A 15,994-nucleotide genomic window follows, 5' to 3' on the forward strand; every position below is an offset into this window, starting at 1 on the left:
GGAGTGAAAGCGACGGAGGTATAACATAGATTCTCGGTAGAAAGAAAGCGAAGAAAGCATAAGGCAGGGAGTGGAGAAAATTGATCGACCTGACTGCTGCAGAGTAGTGGCGGTATCTGGGTGGAACGATGCGAACTAAGAAGGCGGCGCTTCAACCATGAAGCGTCGCTTTGGAGTAGCAGCATTCAATATGGCGGTTTGATGTTTCGGATTATGACAAAAAGCAATTGCTAATAACTCTTTACCTTTTTACTGAAACACAAAATGTGCAAATTGCAGCCCTTCCCGTTCCCTCTAAACCTATGCCAGATCCTACTGGCTCGTAGTTTTCTATTCCGAGTTCTACACTCCTAAGCAAAGTAGGCCCTGATCCTCGACTGCACTGGCTACTGTCGCTCGTGCTTCCGCATTCACCGTGTTCATCACCCAGAAGTTGTGAAGATTGCGCCATCAGACACGGTTGCCAAGTGTTTCCTGAAACACGTTTTCAAATAAGCTGGAACTTTGATGATTGTAAATATATAAATGGAGCTCACCAGTAATCAGCACAGCTATCAGATGAGAAATATAGCTTTTGGCCAAACGAAGCGTTTCAATTTTGGAAAGTTTTCGATTTTTGGGTTCCGTGGGAATCAGCAGTCGTAGATTGTTAAACGCCGAGTTGACACTGAAAGTACAAGTTGTTTACTTTAATCCATATTAATAATTTGATTATTTTGGAGAACCAAAAAATATTGCGATAATGATTAATGATTTTTGATTAATCCTAATCACTAATCATTTATCATGATTATATTTATGTTTAATCATTAACGCTCTGCTTTGTAACAGAGCTAACTTTGAAGATAGTCTGAAAATAGGTAACATGGCGTCCCGTGTCAGCATCAAAATCATTGGTGAGGATCAAAATTATTGTATACTAGCTGCCCCGGCAAACATCGTTCTACCTGCCTACTGTGATTTTTGACATGTAGCTCTGCGGGAAAAGGCCCCGCAAAACTTAATTTCAAACTTTCTCGTTTTCGGTGTGTTTCCGGTCGATTTTCCCAATTATTTTTTCGTATGAACACGTCGGAGCCCTGCACGAATAAATCACCGAAAGAATGGTGTACATCCGTTGACCCGTTCCCGAGCCTATTCGTGACATACAAACACCATTCCATTTTTATTTATATAGATATCATCCTACACGGAACTGCCAAACTACCCAACTTTGGGCGCTTTTGTCTGATGTTACTTGGTTTTTACTGCTAGTAAGCAAGCAATGCCTATCTTGAGCTTGAGCATAAGAACATACGGGAAGAATGAACAGTGGTTGCTGTGTTAGCTTTTTGAAGGAAACATGACACTAAACAACGAAAAACTGTTAGTTGTCACGGGAATCGAACCCGCGCTCCTCAGCACGTAAATGCTTGGTAGCACTAGCCGTACAGCCACGAAGTTTCAAGCGTTATTAATGGTTTAGAGTATTTCAATCATGAAATACAACGATAGGTCCCTAACCAGTAAGACAAGTTAACTTGAAGAATTTTCCATGAACTTTTTAGAAGAATTGCAGGAACTTCAATCGGAATTGAGAAAGACTTAGGACTTAGTCTTACAATCTGATTGTACTTGTACTTGTACTGCAGACATGCGACTTCTTCAAGTGGAACCCCCGAACTGTTGATACATTTTTAAAGAAACTATAGCGAGAATATTAGGAAAAATAAGAAATGAAGAAATTTTAACAGAAAATCAACAATTTTCTTTAAATTTTTAGCTAAAAAATATCAGATCAGATCAGTCTGAAATTACATTAGAAACTAATTATAGATTTCCGCAAAAAATACTTCAACCGTTTATTTTAGAATTTCAACTGAAGGCAGCACTACAGAATTTCCATTGCTCCAAGTTACGTTAGAAGTTGATTTCAGAATTCGATCGCAAACGCTTTGGTCCCCAGAAACCCCCTTGAAGCAGTCGCGTTAGAATATTTTATGCTTTAGTTCCAAGGACCACTATACCCATAGCTATACAGGGGTGGGTATCATCTTGACCATGGTGACGGGTTTGATTCTCGGTGAGTCCGGGAGCTTTCTGTAAAGCAAAGTATCTTGACTTCCTTGGGCATATAGTATATTCGTGCCTGCCACACGATATACACATGCAAAATGGTCAGTAGCAGGTGAAGCTCTGTGAATAACTGCGGATATGCTCATAGAACACTCATAGAACGAGAAGCCGCCATTGCACAATGCACAATGGTCCGAGGACCAACATTAAGTGGAAAAAATTAATAACTCAAAAACCATCCAAGATAGAGTCTTCATGTCTTCTAGACATTTGCTCGTGAGTCCAAGCCGCGTTATATGCAAAAGTGTCCTAAACGCCAAATCTTAAAATACTTCATATTTCAGCACCTAACTTTTTTATTTCAAAAGATATCGAAATAAAATGTTCTGCAAAGTTGAAGAAGGTAAAAACCCCGACAACTTTTTTGAAGAGCAGTTTTTTCTATCTCTTCAATCTGAGGAGATATAACTTATTGAAGAAATAAAAAGTCCGAAATCGGTTTTTTTGTCATATGTCAAAAACTATCATTTTTTCAAGCCTACTATGTTCAGAGCAATTGTACATATTGCCAAAATACACATTTCGTCAGAAGACATCAAAGCTGTACGATGTTTCTATCAAAAGATATAAGTATTTTTGTACTTTTTTAAGCCAATTTTTCTAGCGTAACATTTGAAAAAGGCGCAAGTGAATCTTTAATTTTCTCCCACCACCGGATCTAGTATGACAAAAACTGCATTTTAACAAATTTTGGAGAGGGTGTTTTTTTGTTTTGCGTTTTAAATGTGATTTGACTATGACCGTATTTTAGGCATCAAATTCACGAAAAATGACATCCATAATGTCCGAGTTCAACATCTACTCGTGTTTCAAGATCACTTATCTTAAACATTCGAGTAGCGATGAACCCAATGTTGTCTTTTTTGTTTTGTTTTGTTCCTTTGTGTAAGTGAGCAAAAATATAAAACAAATTCCCTATAGTTTTTCGATTTCTTAATTCATCAGATATATGCATCTGGTGATCGTATGCAAATTTTAAATTGAATTGTGGACCGTCCAGTTTTATATGTTTGACATATATTATGAAAGGCCTTTGATCCTAGGATAGGATGCGACACGTAGTCAGTCAATTTGAGACCAATTTGCTGTCAAACGGAGACCATTCGCTGATTGGTCGAAATTGATATCCGTTTGCTGCGATCATATCGCTTTGTTGTTGGCTTGGCCGTGTTGCTAGTTTGTAGGTTTAGCATTTGATACCAATATTTAAAATCATTGTATTTTTTTATTCACGCTTTATCGCCTCAAATATGTCAGCATTCAAAAGCAAATCAACCAAATGTGACTCCCATGGCTTGACACCGGTTAAAACCATTGCAATGCAAACCATCTGATGAATTAAGAAATCGAAAAACTATAGGGAATTTGTTTTATATTTTTGCTCACTTACACAAAGGAACAAAACAAAACAAAAAAGACAACATTGGGTTCATCGCTACTCGAATGTTTAAGATAAGTGATCTTGAAACACGAGTAGATGTTGAACTCGGACATTATGGATGTCATTTTTCGTGAATTTGATGCCTAAAATACGGTCATAGTCAAATCACATTTAAAACGCAAAACAAAAAAACACCCTCTCCAAAATTTGTTAAAATGCAGTTTTTGTCATACTAGATCCGGTGGTGGGAGAAAATTAAAGATTCACTTGCGCCTTTTTCAAATGTTACGCTAGAAAAATTGGCTTAAAAAAGTACAAAAATACTTATATCTTTTGATAGAAACATCGTACAGCTTTGATGTCTTCTGACGAAATGTGTATTTTGGCAATATGTACAATTGCTCTGAACATAGTAGGCTTGAAAAAATGATAGTTTTTGACATATGACAAAAAAACCGATTTCGGACTTTTTATTTCTTCAATAAGTTATATCTCCTCAGATTGAAGAGATAGAAAAAACTGCTCTTCAAAAAAGTTGTCGGGGTTTTTACCTTCTTCAACTTTGCAGAACATTTTATTTCGATATCTTTTGAAATAAAAAAGTTAGGTGCTGAAATATGAAGTATTTTAAGATTTGGCGTTTAGGACACTTTTGCATATAACGCGGCTTGGACTCACGAGCAAATGTCTAGAAGACATGAAGACTCTATCTTGGATGGTTTTTGAGTTATTAATTTTTTCCACTTAATGTTGGTCCTCGGACCATTGTGCATTGGTGTTCTAGGGCATAGGTTCCCAATCATTCAGTTGCGCGACCCCTTTTTGCCAGCAGACGTACTTTTCGCGACCCCCTATAGAAATTCCTTCATCTGTTGTCTGTTACAGTAAAATATTCTACTGTCCCTCGCGACCTCCTGAATGAAGGCCGGCGACCCCATCTAGGGGGTGACCAGAGGGGGCCTGGCCCCCTCCAGAATGATCTATTCCGAAAAATAACTTGCGTTTTAGGCAATAAGTTACGCTTACGTATGTAGTTGGGACGTTACGCCAAAAAGAAAAAGAAGCCCAAGTTCCGTACAAAATGTAATGGGAATCGACCAGTAACACCTTCAGATGCCAATAATTCTGCTAGTAATTCATTTAGATCTGTACCTTTGTCATGATAGCTTATCTGAAATTTCGATGAAAATTTTACAGAAAATCACATTATATTTTTGATACAGGCATGCAATGGAACCATCTAAATTTTACATAGTTTTGGATTTAGGCCGGGAAAACCTGGGGTACCCAGGTGTCCCAAAATGAACAATTTGAGGTAAATGTGTGAAAACATGATAAAGTTCATCATAAATCATTTTATTTTGGATCATTAATCCAATGGACAGTTTTGAGACAGATGGACCTATTCCGGCCACGTAGTAGACCGGAGCTGTTTCCGATAGGGAACACCAAGGGACATTCATATTATCTTGTGTGAGATTCTTTCTCTATAATATTTGTTCAACTACTGTATTCATTATTTGCATACACTTTATTAACCATAAATTATTGCCATATAAATACGATCTTTCACACTTCAGGCAATAATTCACAACACCCGCATAGCAAAATACCCTTTGTCATAACTTCTAAACAGTAAGTTCATTGCATACGTCTAGGTAACTCCATCTCAAACAGCTAACTTATGTTAAACAGTAAGGAACAGAATACCGGACACAATAAATAACAGTTTGTGTAATACATGTCAATCAGTGACACTATATTTTACTATCCACGTATTGTTGAATTATATTGGAGATGCAAATTCCTACAAAACGGTAGCAATATATCACCACCTTCTATCAAATGGTTAGCTACTCTCTTAGGACAGCACACTTACATTTATGCATCTCACCATACATTACTTTTTCTGAACACTTTGACATACAGTTATACGGACTAGTATTGATGAGAGCCACCAATATTTGTTTTTCTTTGCAAAGTGTCAGACTGATTATGAAAAAAAAGTAAAAAACAAATTTTACAACCGTAACCGGTGCCCTGTTGGCCAATCCGGCTGAATCGGGTACATATTTCACCATAATGGCACTTTCTCGGATGCGGAAGCAATCTAAATACAACGCTGCCTTGACCTGGAAAAAAGTAGAATCGAAGGTAAGTTTTCATTTCCAACTGGATGATTTTTAGCTAATTTCCCGTGCTCCCGTGTGGAATTTTCTTTGCAGGTTCCAGGTCGCACAAATTTGAATAAACATCTCGTTCCCTGCTGCCGCTCGAGGAAGACGCCAAACAATTCCGGCCGAAGTATGCGGAATCGATCCAGAGGAACTGGCAATACAGCTCCGAGTAGGGATCCATGAATGAGGTAACGGGTGAAGTGCATATCAGTACCGCAAATTGAAAAACTGATCGGATCAAGATGCATCAGCCTGTCCATACATCTGGATTCATCAGCAACGGTTGGTTCTTGCGGAAGTCGGAGGTGCTTTTAAATATCACTAGATTTATTTTTAATGACTGCATTGCCGTGTGCAGCATAGTTGTCCCATGTTAATAGGGAACATGTGACTGCTATGCTGCACACGGTAATGCTATAAGGTAAAATATCCATCCAGTACAACACGCATTAATGGGAAGGGAGGGGTTCCACATTTTACAGCTATTGTACTTGCTTTATGAAATATATTTTTTCTAGGCGTATTTACTTGTTTTATTTATTCTTATTCAATTTGTTTCTTATTTTTATCTTACGATACTAATACAAAAGAACAGTACAAAATAGTGTACATAACTAAATATGTACTACCATACGGTTTACAGGTATTTTACAATGGATTAACATAAATCACCAGTAACACATACATTATTCGCTTTTCTTTCAAATTTACAGTAAAACTGTTCTCTAACCTCTTGCTATGCAGTGAATTGTTTGGAAATCTGGATAATATATTGACTGTATAATTTACTGCATTGCAAAAAAAAATGTTCGAGAAAACGAGCGATTTTTTTATGGTAACCAATCTTAACCGCCTATTCTACATACTGTAAATTGCCGGATTAGCATTTCTCAAACTGGCAAATATGTACATGGTATGGTTATCTTACTGTTGTCTCAGACAGTCTGAAAATTGGTTAAATGACAATTGCTTTGGTCATCTACAGTATGAGAAACGTTGCATTTACAGTTCGTGATTATGCGGGCATTAAGGAGAAACATCAAGAAATCCCATTACTGCATAAAAAGGCACAAATCGGACAAACGAAGCATCGAACCAAGCCATACTTGTTTATCCTGGCTTTGTTCACTTGCAAAAAGATGCAGTTTTTCCAAATCGAGCGCATTTGTTTTCGAATTTTCAAGATTGGTGCTCTTGAAAACGTGAGTAGGGGTCCAAGTCGGCCATTGTGGCCGATGTTTTTCCCTAATACTTTTAACAGATCCTAGACGTAAACAACGGAACATTAGCTGGGAGTCGAAGTCTAGGATTCTTTTTAAGGTGAACCATATCCATATTGGCGTAGCTAGCTTTTTTCTTTTTTCTAATTCACTCTCCTAAATAAACACGAGAAAGAGAAGGATGAAAGAGGGGGCACAGGCCCCCTCTTGCATCCCACTCTTTTTCGTGTTTGTTTATGAGAGTGAGTGAGAAAAAAGAAAAAGCTAGCAACGCCAACGCATATCCACACAACAGTGTGGGCTTACCACCTATAGCACCGGGAAGTGACCGTGCACCACCGGGGCATACGGATTGCTCAAGTGGATTAAGTCTAGGCGTGGCGGGGGCCAGCAGTGGGCTCAGCTGGGCCTGTTTAGAAATTCCACACATCCGAAAGCAGCTCTGTACAAGCGATACAACACCGCTTCCAAAGTGTCACAGCCCAGCTAGGAGTGCCTCGGGTACATCAGAAATGACGCCAGCAACTTTCTGATTATGGCATACTGGTCTTGTTTTGTAATTGGTAACTGAGACGGTATACGCTTAAAAGGGGTTTACAACAAGGGGCCAGACACCTACTAGCTCCGGCTTACACACTAAGATGAGCTCGGCAAACGCCGGCACCGCCGTGGCTCAGCAAATATTTATACTGAATCTCGGTAAAAAAATACGTTTGTTAGCTGAATTTCGGCAAAACATTTCCTGAGCCTCAGCAAACAAACAACACGATTGCTGAGATCTCGTTGAAAAACAAGTTTGCTGAGCGCTCGGCGGTGCCAATCTCGGTAAAAAGCAAGAAAAATTGCCGAGATCCAGCGAAAAAAATTAAGTGTGTAGTATACAAAAATATGCTAATATGTTAATAAAGATCACAGCAACCTTTTCTCACAAATCGATAGTAAACAATCCAATGACATTTGTGTAATCCCAGCGAGGTTAGTTTCTTCCTAGGAGTTTTGTTCTCTAGTTTCGAAAACTTCGTGAATTAGATCAAGGAAACGTTATTGTTTATACATTTGTAATACTCTTGCTATCGGCCAATAGTTAATTCTGTTATTATTTTTTAGAGAATGGCGTAATGACGATATTTTGGACATTCTAGGACAACCGAACGAGCTACAAAGTTATATAGCCTTAATAGCATCGATTTACTCTATTTGTGTTATAATAAAACAATTTTCTTTGAACGTAGATATTGAATGTTTTTAGGGGCTGTCCATTAATTACGTAAGGGAATTTTTGCGATTTTCCGACACCCCCTCCCCCCCTTGTAAGATATTTTGTATGAGAAACCAAAAAAATTTGTATGGCGCGTAAGATTTCTCAAACCCCCCCTCCCCCCATAAACCCTTACGTAATTAATGGACAGCCCCTTACCTCAAAAAATGATTATTACATCTCATATCAAAATTAAAGACATATGTATTTCTATAGAATTTCAATATTCTATTAAGCACGAGCAGCGGGATGTTTCTTTTTTTCTATAGGTTTTTAGAACTTGAAAACCGCATTCCTTTCTGTTACTAGTATAATAAGGATCTTCAAGATTTGTCCAATATCGCCAACTGTGAAGTGAGCATAATACAATACCTGCAAAGCGTAAAATATCAGCTCGTTTTCAAATATGAAAAAGATGGACCTACCTTATTTGAAAGCAACCGCAACGAATGCTTATTATCCCACCCCTGGTACTCAGATTCAAAGACAACTAATGGATCGCAGGCAAAAAAAAACTGTTCAAGATGTCTGGAAATTATCGAACTTGTGCAACAATGTTTAATACTGGCCAGCTGTCATGATCATAACGATGTTGTTGTTTTTCGCGAGATTACTACCTACTTAGATTGAAAAAAAAAAATGTATTGAATCATCGTTAATATACTATTATATCAGTTTGTATACTAAATATGTTAATAATGTCTATCCCCTTGGTTTACAACTAAATTGATTACCTGTCACTACTGAGTTCTCTGATTACTCATTGCTTACTGTGATTACTATGATTACTTATTGATTATCAAGATTAATATTGATTACTCAAGATTACTACAGATTATTCAGATTACTTCTGATTACCATGATTACTTGTGATTACCTTGATTACTTATTGATTACCAAGATTACCATTGATTCCTCAAGATTACTACTGATTACACAGATTACCTATGATTATTATATGATTACTCATGATTACTTTGTTTAGTTGTACCGTTGGTAACTATGTTGATTACATTTGATTACCATTGATTGCATCTGATTACCATTGATTACCTCGGATTATTAATGATTACTTCTGATTACCATGATTACTTGTGATTACCTTGATTACTTATGATTACATACTTATTGATAGAGCGTCTGTTCTCCAGGAGGAGCGGCTCACAACAGTGTCTGATCCCCATGTTAGATGCGGCTGATCTATGTCCGAGTGCCAGGGAAGGACTCTAAGCTCAACTGTGCACTATGGTCCTCCGGAAAGTAGGGGGTTGGTGTCAGACCCTACGAGCCAGCCATAAAAAACCATTGTATACGTAAAATCAGCAAGAGAATAATACGAACCGAGACCAGCGGCAACGACCCCAGCGAACAAAAAGGACTTGCGATTGGAAACTCGCTACGTGGAATTGCCGATCTCTCAACTTCATTGGGAGCGCCCGCATACTCGCCGATCTATTGAAGGACCGCGGGTTCGGCATCGTAGCGCTGCAGGAGGTGTGTTGGACAGGATCCATTGTACGAACGTTTAGAGGTAATCATACCATCTACCAGAGCTGCGGCAACATACGCGTGCTGGGAACAGCTTTCATCGTGATGGGTGATATGCAGAGGCGCGTGATCGGTTGGTGGCCGATCGACGAAAGAATATGCAGGTTGAGGATCAAGGGCCGATTCTTCAACTTCAGCATAATAAACGTGTACAGCCCACACTCCGGAAGCACTGATGATGACAAGGACGCATTTTACGCGCAGCTCGAACGCGAATACGATCGCTGTCCAAGCCACGACGTTAAGATCATCATAGGAGATTTGAACGCTTAGGTAGGCCAGGAGGAGGAATTCAGACCGACGATTGGAAAGTTCAGCGCCCACCAGCAGACGAACGAAAACGGCTCACGACTCACGACTCACGTAGTGAGCACATTTTTCCAACTCAGCCTAACTTATTGTTACACCTGGAGATCACCACAGCAGACGAAATCTCAAATCGACCACGTTCTGATTGACGGACGACACTTCTCCGACATTATCGACGTCAGGACCTATCGTGGCGCCATCATCGACTCCGACCACTATCTGATGATGGTCAAACTGCGTCCAAAACACTCCGTCAGCAACAATGTATGGTAACGGTGACCGCCACGGTACAACCTAGAGCGACTGAAGCAACCGGATGTCGCCTCAACATACGCGCAGAATCTCGAGGCGGCGTTGCCAGACGAGGGCGAGCTCAATGAGGCCCCTCTAGAGGACTGCTGGAGTACAGTGAAAGCAGCCATCAACGACGCAGCCGAGAGCACCATCGGGTACGTGGAGCGAAATCGACGGAACGAATGGTTCGACGAAGCGTGCAAATGGTTTTGGAGGAGAAGAACGCAGCGAGGGCGGTAATGCTGCAGCAAGGGACCCGACAGAACGTGGAATGTTACAAACAGAAGCGGAAACAGCAGACCCGCCTCTTTCGGGAGAAAAAGCGCCGCCTGGAAGAAGCGGAGTGTGAGGAAATGGAACTGCTGTGCCGTTCCCAAGAAACACGGAAGTTCTATCAGAAGCTCAACGCATCCCGCAACGGCTTCGTGCCGCAAGCCGAAATATGCAGGGATAAAGACAGAAGCCTCTTGACGGACGGACGTGAGGTGATTGGAAGGTGGAAGCAGCACTTCGATCAGCACCTGAACGGCGTGGAGAACTTAGGCACGGGAGCCCACGGCAACGGAGGAAACGACGACGCTAGTGCAGCGGAAGACGGAAATGAACCAACTCCCACACTGAGGGAAGTTACGGATGCCATTCACCAGCTCAAAACCAACAAAGCAGCTGGTAAGGATGGTATCGCAGCTGAACTCATCAAGATGGGCCCAGAACAGTTGGCTACCTGTCTGCATCGGCTGATAGTCAGGATCTGGAAAATCGAACAGCTACCGGCTGAGTGGAAGGTAGGGGTAAACTGCCCCATTCACAAGAAAGGCGACCATTTGGAATGTGAGAACTTCAGGGCGATCACTATTTTGAATGCTGCCTACAAAGTGCTATCCCAGATCATCTTCCGTCGTCTGTCACCTAAAACGAATGAGTTCGTGGGAAGTTATCAAGCCGGTTTCATCGACGGCCGGTCGACAACGGACCAGATCTTTATCGTACGGCAAATCCTCCAGAAATGCCGTGAATACCAGGTCCCAACGCATCACCTGTTCATCGACTTCATTCGGCATACGACAGTATCGATCGCGCAGAGCTATGGAGAATCATGGACGAAAACGGCTTTCCTGGGAAGCTGACTAGACTGATTAAAGCAACGATGGACGGTGTGCAAAACTGCGTAAGAGTTTCGGGTGAACTATCCAGTTCAATCGAATCTCGCCGGGGACTGCGACAAGGTGATGGACTCTCATGCCTACTCTTCAACATCGCTCTGGAAGGTGTGATGCGACGAGCCGGGCTCAACAGCCGGGGAACGATTTTCACAAAATCCGGACAATTTGTGTGCTTTGCGGACGACATGGACATTATTGCCAGAACATTTGGAACGGTGCGGTGGCAGAGCTGTACACCCGCCTGAAACGCGAAGCAGCAAAGGTCGGACTGGTGGTGAATGCCTCAAAAACAAAGTACATGCTGGTAGGCGGAACCGAAAACAACCGGATCCGTCTGGGTAGGAATGTTACGATAGACGGGGATACTTTCGAGGTGGTGGAGGAATTCGTCTACCTCGGATCCTTACTGACGGCTGACAACAACGTGAGCCGTGAAATTCGGAGGCGCATCATCAGCGGAAGTCGGGCCTACTACGGGCTCCAGAAGAAACTGCGGTCGAAAAAGATTCACCCACGCATCAAATGCACCATGTACAAAACGCTAATAAGACCGGTGGTCCTCTACGGGCACGAGACATGGACCATGCTCGAGGAGGATCTGCAAGCACTCGGAGTTTTCGAGCGACACGTGCTAAGGACGATCTTCGGCGATGTGCAGGAGAACGGTGTGTGGCGAAGAAGGATGAATTACGAGCTCGCTGCACTTTACGGCGAACCCAGCATCCAGAAGGTGGCCAAAGCCGGAAGGATACGTTGGGCAGGGCATGTTGCAAGAATGCCGGATAACAACCTTGCAAAGCTGATGTTTGCAACTGATCCGGTTGGCACAAGAAGGCGTGGAACGCAGAGAGCACGATGGGCAGACCAGGTGGAGCGTGACCTGGCGAGCATTGGGCGCGAACGAGGATGGAGAGCGGCAGCCACAAACCGAGTATTGTGGCGTACAATTGTTGATTATGTCTTGCCTTAATGATGTTGAACAAATAAATGTATGTATGTATGTTCCTTCTGTGATTTTTCAGGGAGCTATATTCGAGATAGTTTTTGGGGTTCCTTCTGAAGTTCCCTCTGAGGTCCTTTCAGGAGTCTCTTCTCAGATTCCTTGTTAGACTTCAAGGGATTTCTCATGGAGGCCCGGGAATCCGGGATTCTCGTAATATCTTCTGAGGAAAAGAACTGTAGGCACTTCATAAGGAGACTTATAAATAAAAACTGCACAAGAACTTTCTCAAAATAATCCCTAATAAACTCCTGAAAGATTTCCATTAAAAACAATTAAAATATTTTTTGAATGACCTTCCAGAGGAGTTCCAGAGGGGTCTGCAAGAATTTCAAACGAAACTCTTGGATGAAACCAGAAAAGAGTTCCTAGATAAATCATGGCGAGAGAACCTGGAAGCAGTTTCTCAAAGAATTCTAGAAGAACTTCCCGGAATAATTTCCAAGAGAAACTCCAAAAAGAGTTCTCAAAGGAATCCCGGAAGAAGTTTCCGAAGAAATCCACGAAAGGGTTTCTAATGATATTCCAGTAGCAATTCCTGACATGAGCCCAGAAAAAAAAGTCCCCGAAAAATTCCAGATGGAGCTCCCGAAGGAATTCCGGAAGAAGTTCCCGAAAGAATCCTGGAAGTAGTTCCTGGAGGAACACCCCGGAAGAGGTTTTTGGTGAAATTACCGTAGGAATCCCGGAAAAAATTCTTGAAGCAATCCCTGAAGTAGTTCCTGAAAGAGTATCAGAAGGAGCTTCAGGAAAAATCCCGAAGAAGTTTTTGGAGGAATACCAAAAGAAGTTTTCGTAGGATTTCTGGAAGGATCTGATGAAGAATTCCTGAAGAACTCCCAAAAGGAACTCCGGGAAGAATCTCGCATAGATATCCTTGAAGAAATCCCTGTCAGAATTTTGAACGTTTCTGAAAGAATCTTGGAACAAATTTCTGAAGCAAGCCTGGAGGAATCCCGAAAGAAATCCCGGGTAAAATTGCTGGAATTTTCTGCAATTCCTTCTGGAAGTAAAAAATAACTTCTGAAGGCATCATAAAAGAAACTTTTAGGAGAATCTAGGATGTCATTACCAGGGGATTAAAGGAATCTAGGAATTCCTGAAGCAATCTCAGATGAATCTTGGGAGTACTTCCTGGAGGGATTCTGGCAAGCCCTTGAAGGAATCACAGACGGAATCTTTTTTAGGATTCTCAGAAAAAAACTTTTGGTAGAACCCCAGGTAATCATCAAGAAGTTCCTGGGAATCCTTCATAAAATTCTTGGAACGATTTTACGGAGAAACCGTGAAGGATTCCCTGGAGGAATCCCTGATGGAATTCCTGTGGAGGGGTACCACCATGCCGTCATCAAGTCATAAATTAGCACACTTTCCCACGTTCACGAACCCCATATTTTGAATGAAACCAAACCACCTATGAAAAGCTGGCAAAATCCTTCTTTCAAGTCCGAATCGTATTTAATCAACAAGGCCACGGAATATCAAAGACGTGCACTGCCGTTCTACGCATAATTGCTAATGTTATATGGGATTCCCATATATCCCCCCGATTTATACACATAACATTTGAATTATTATCGAAGGCTGCTACATAGCTGCAGTTAATGAAAGTGCATTTACCTGTGCGTCCGGAATCGTTCTCTGGCATTGGCCTGTGACCGTTGATGATATTCACCATCCACTGATCCTTCACCTTGCGAATCCTTGCCAAATCCAATTGCACATGAAGGGTCACATTCAATCTCTGCCAACGGTTGTGCCGCATCACCGAACAGTTCCTCGTACACACTTTGCATCACTTTCTCCACCCGAGCCGCATTACTGTTGGCTCTATTCTTCGCAGTCCTTCGACCCTTGACGACACTCATTTCGCTACAGTACAAAACCCTTTACTTTTCACCGCGCAATCCCTACTTGAAAGTACATCCTTCCTGTGGTGAACCGCGATCGCAACTACCGCGCGGTTGATCAAACGATCAAGTCAGGCGACATCACGCTGCCGCACTCGCTAGTGACTGGATGAATTGGTAGTCTAGTAAGCGAACACTTGTTAAATGAATTAAGTCGTTAATGAGCAATGAGAGCGAGCGCGATGAGTGGGAAAATAAGCCGCGGCTGACTGTGAACTCGTTACCCGACCCGACGACGACGATGTGAATGAGGAAAGGAAGTTCCTTCGAAATGATGATATGTAGAGTAGATCATCACACCAAGCAAGTGCCATCATCTCTGCTCGCCTAAAGCGTCAATGTGAGGAGGCGTTTGTTTGTTTTCCTTTTCTTGGCCGTCGTTGCTCGGGGTCGTCGCAGGAGATTCCTAGCAAGTGATAGCCACAGCACGCAGCACACTTCTTGCCTCTTATGTTCGGTCGATGGATGCTGCTGATTGCTGATCGTTGTCTATTTCTGGAGAAAATTTATGACCTCTCTTTACAGGGAGTAATCGGTTCGGTTCAAGTGTCACGTGTTCGTTTCACAGTTGGTGGTGAGGGCATCGGTTACTAATTTGCGGGGTTGTTATCCTGTGTAAACATTGGGAAACGGATGTTTCGGTTTCTAATTTATTGCAGTTTTAAATTGAGATAGAAACAACAGTGTTCATTAAGACAAGGGCCGTATTCAACTTACTTGGTTTGAGCTCAGCTTTAATAGATTTCATCCCATGGATCAGGGTGTATTCCTGACAACTATGCATATTCCTGAAACCCAATTCCTTGGATTACGTAATATTTTTTGGCATTTTCCGACTAGAGAAGATACTAAGAAAAATATAACATAACATTACAGGTGGATGTGTAATGTTACAGTTTATTGTGAGAATAACCACTGTTACTGTCAAGAGCAAAACTTCAGGACAGTGTGGACGATCCTTAATGCCCCAAATGTTCACAATAGTATATAATAGACTTGAAATTGGTCCAGTAACCGCGATTGATAATGCAACGTTACTCAGTTTACCAAATATGGCTGCTGTTACGAGTCTTGTCCTGAAGATATGGACTCCAAGATTGTTTGGCTGACCTGAAATGTTCCTTAAGTGTCTTTAAATGACATATGAAATTTCAAGAGCTTCACGGATCTCAGCAAAATGTGCAATGCTATTGTTTATGGCGAAAACACATAAAGTTATTCTTGTAGTTTTGAAGAACTTAATCATAGAACCGTTTGGACGAACCTCAATATCCCAAAGGTTTATAATAAACAAGTAGATTTCAGGTTGGCCCAGTAACCGCAGTTGATTATGCAATATTACTCAGTATAGCAGATATGGCTACTGTTACGAGTGTAGACCTGAAGTTCGAACTCCAAGGTAGTTTGGCTGACCTGGTATACCCCTATAGTGTCTCTACATGACATTTCAAAAGCTTCACGGATCCCATCAGATTATGCAATGCTATTATTTATGGAAAAAACACATAAAGTTATTCTTTTAGATTTGATGATGATGATGATGATGATCCAGTAACCGCGGTTGATTATGCAACGTTACTCAGTATAACATACACTCCCGATCAAAAGTTTTGGGTCAC

At 41.4% G+C, this 15,994-nt stretch overlaps 1 protein-coding gene and 1 long non-coding RNA gene across 2 annotated transcripts; one reads left to right on the forward strand and one right to left on the reverse strand.

Annotated features, from left to right (window-relative positions):
• Positions 1-231: 231 nt before the first annotated feature.
• Positions 232-15,072, reverse strand: LOC109398902 (basic helix-loop-helix transcription factor scleraxis). The gene is made up of 3 exons (XM_019671357.3): positions 14,086-15,072; positions 537-667; positions 232-474 (listed from the first exon to the last, which is right to left on the reverse strand). Exons 1-3 carry the CDS (start codon positions 14,331-14,333, stop codon positions 242-244), a joined length of 612 nt encoding a protein of 203 aa, XP_019526902.2. The 5' UTR covers positions 14,334-15,072; the 3' UTR covers positions 232-241.
• Positions 5,189-6,196, forward strand: LOC109413143 (uncharacterized). The gene is made up of 2 exons (XR_002130807.3): positions 5,189-5,650; positions 5,722-6,196. It is a non-coding gene; the product is annotated as an uncharacterized LOC109413143 (long non-coding RNA).
• Positions 15,073-15,994: the final 922 nt, after the last annotated feature.

This window comes from Aedes albopictus, chromosome 1 (assembly GCF_035046485.1).
Source record: "Aedes albopictus strain Foshan chromosome 1, AalbF5, whole genome shotgun sequence".
Classification (NCBI taxonomy): Eukaryota; Metazoa; Arthropoda; class Insecta; order Diptera; family Culicidae; genus Aedes; species Aedes albopictus.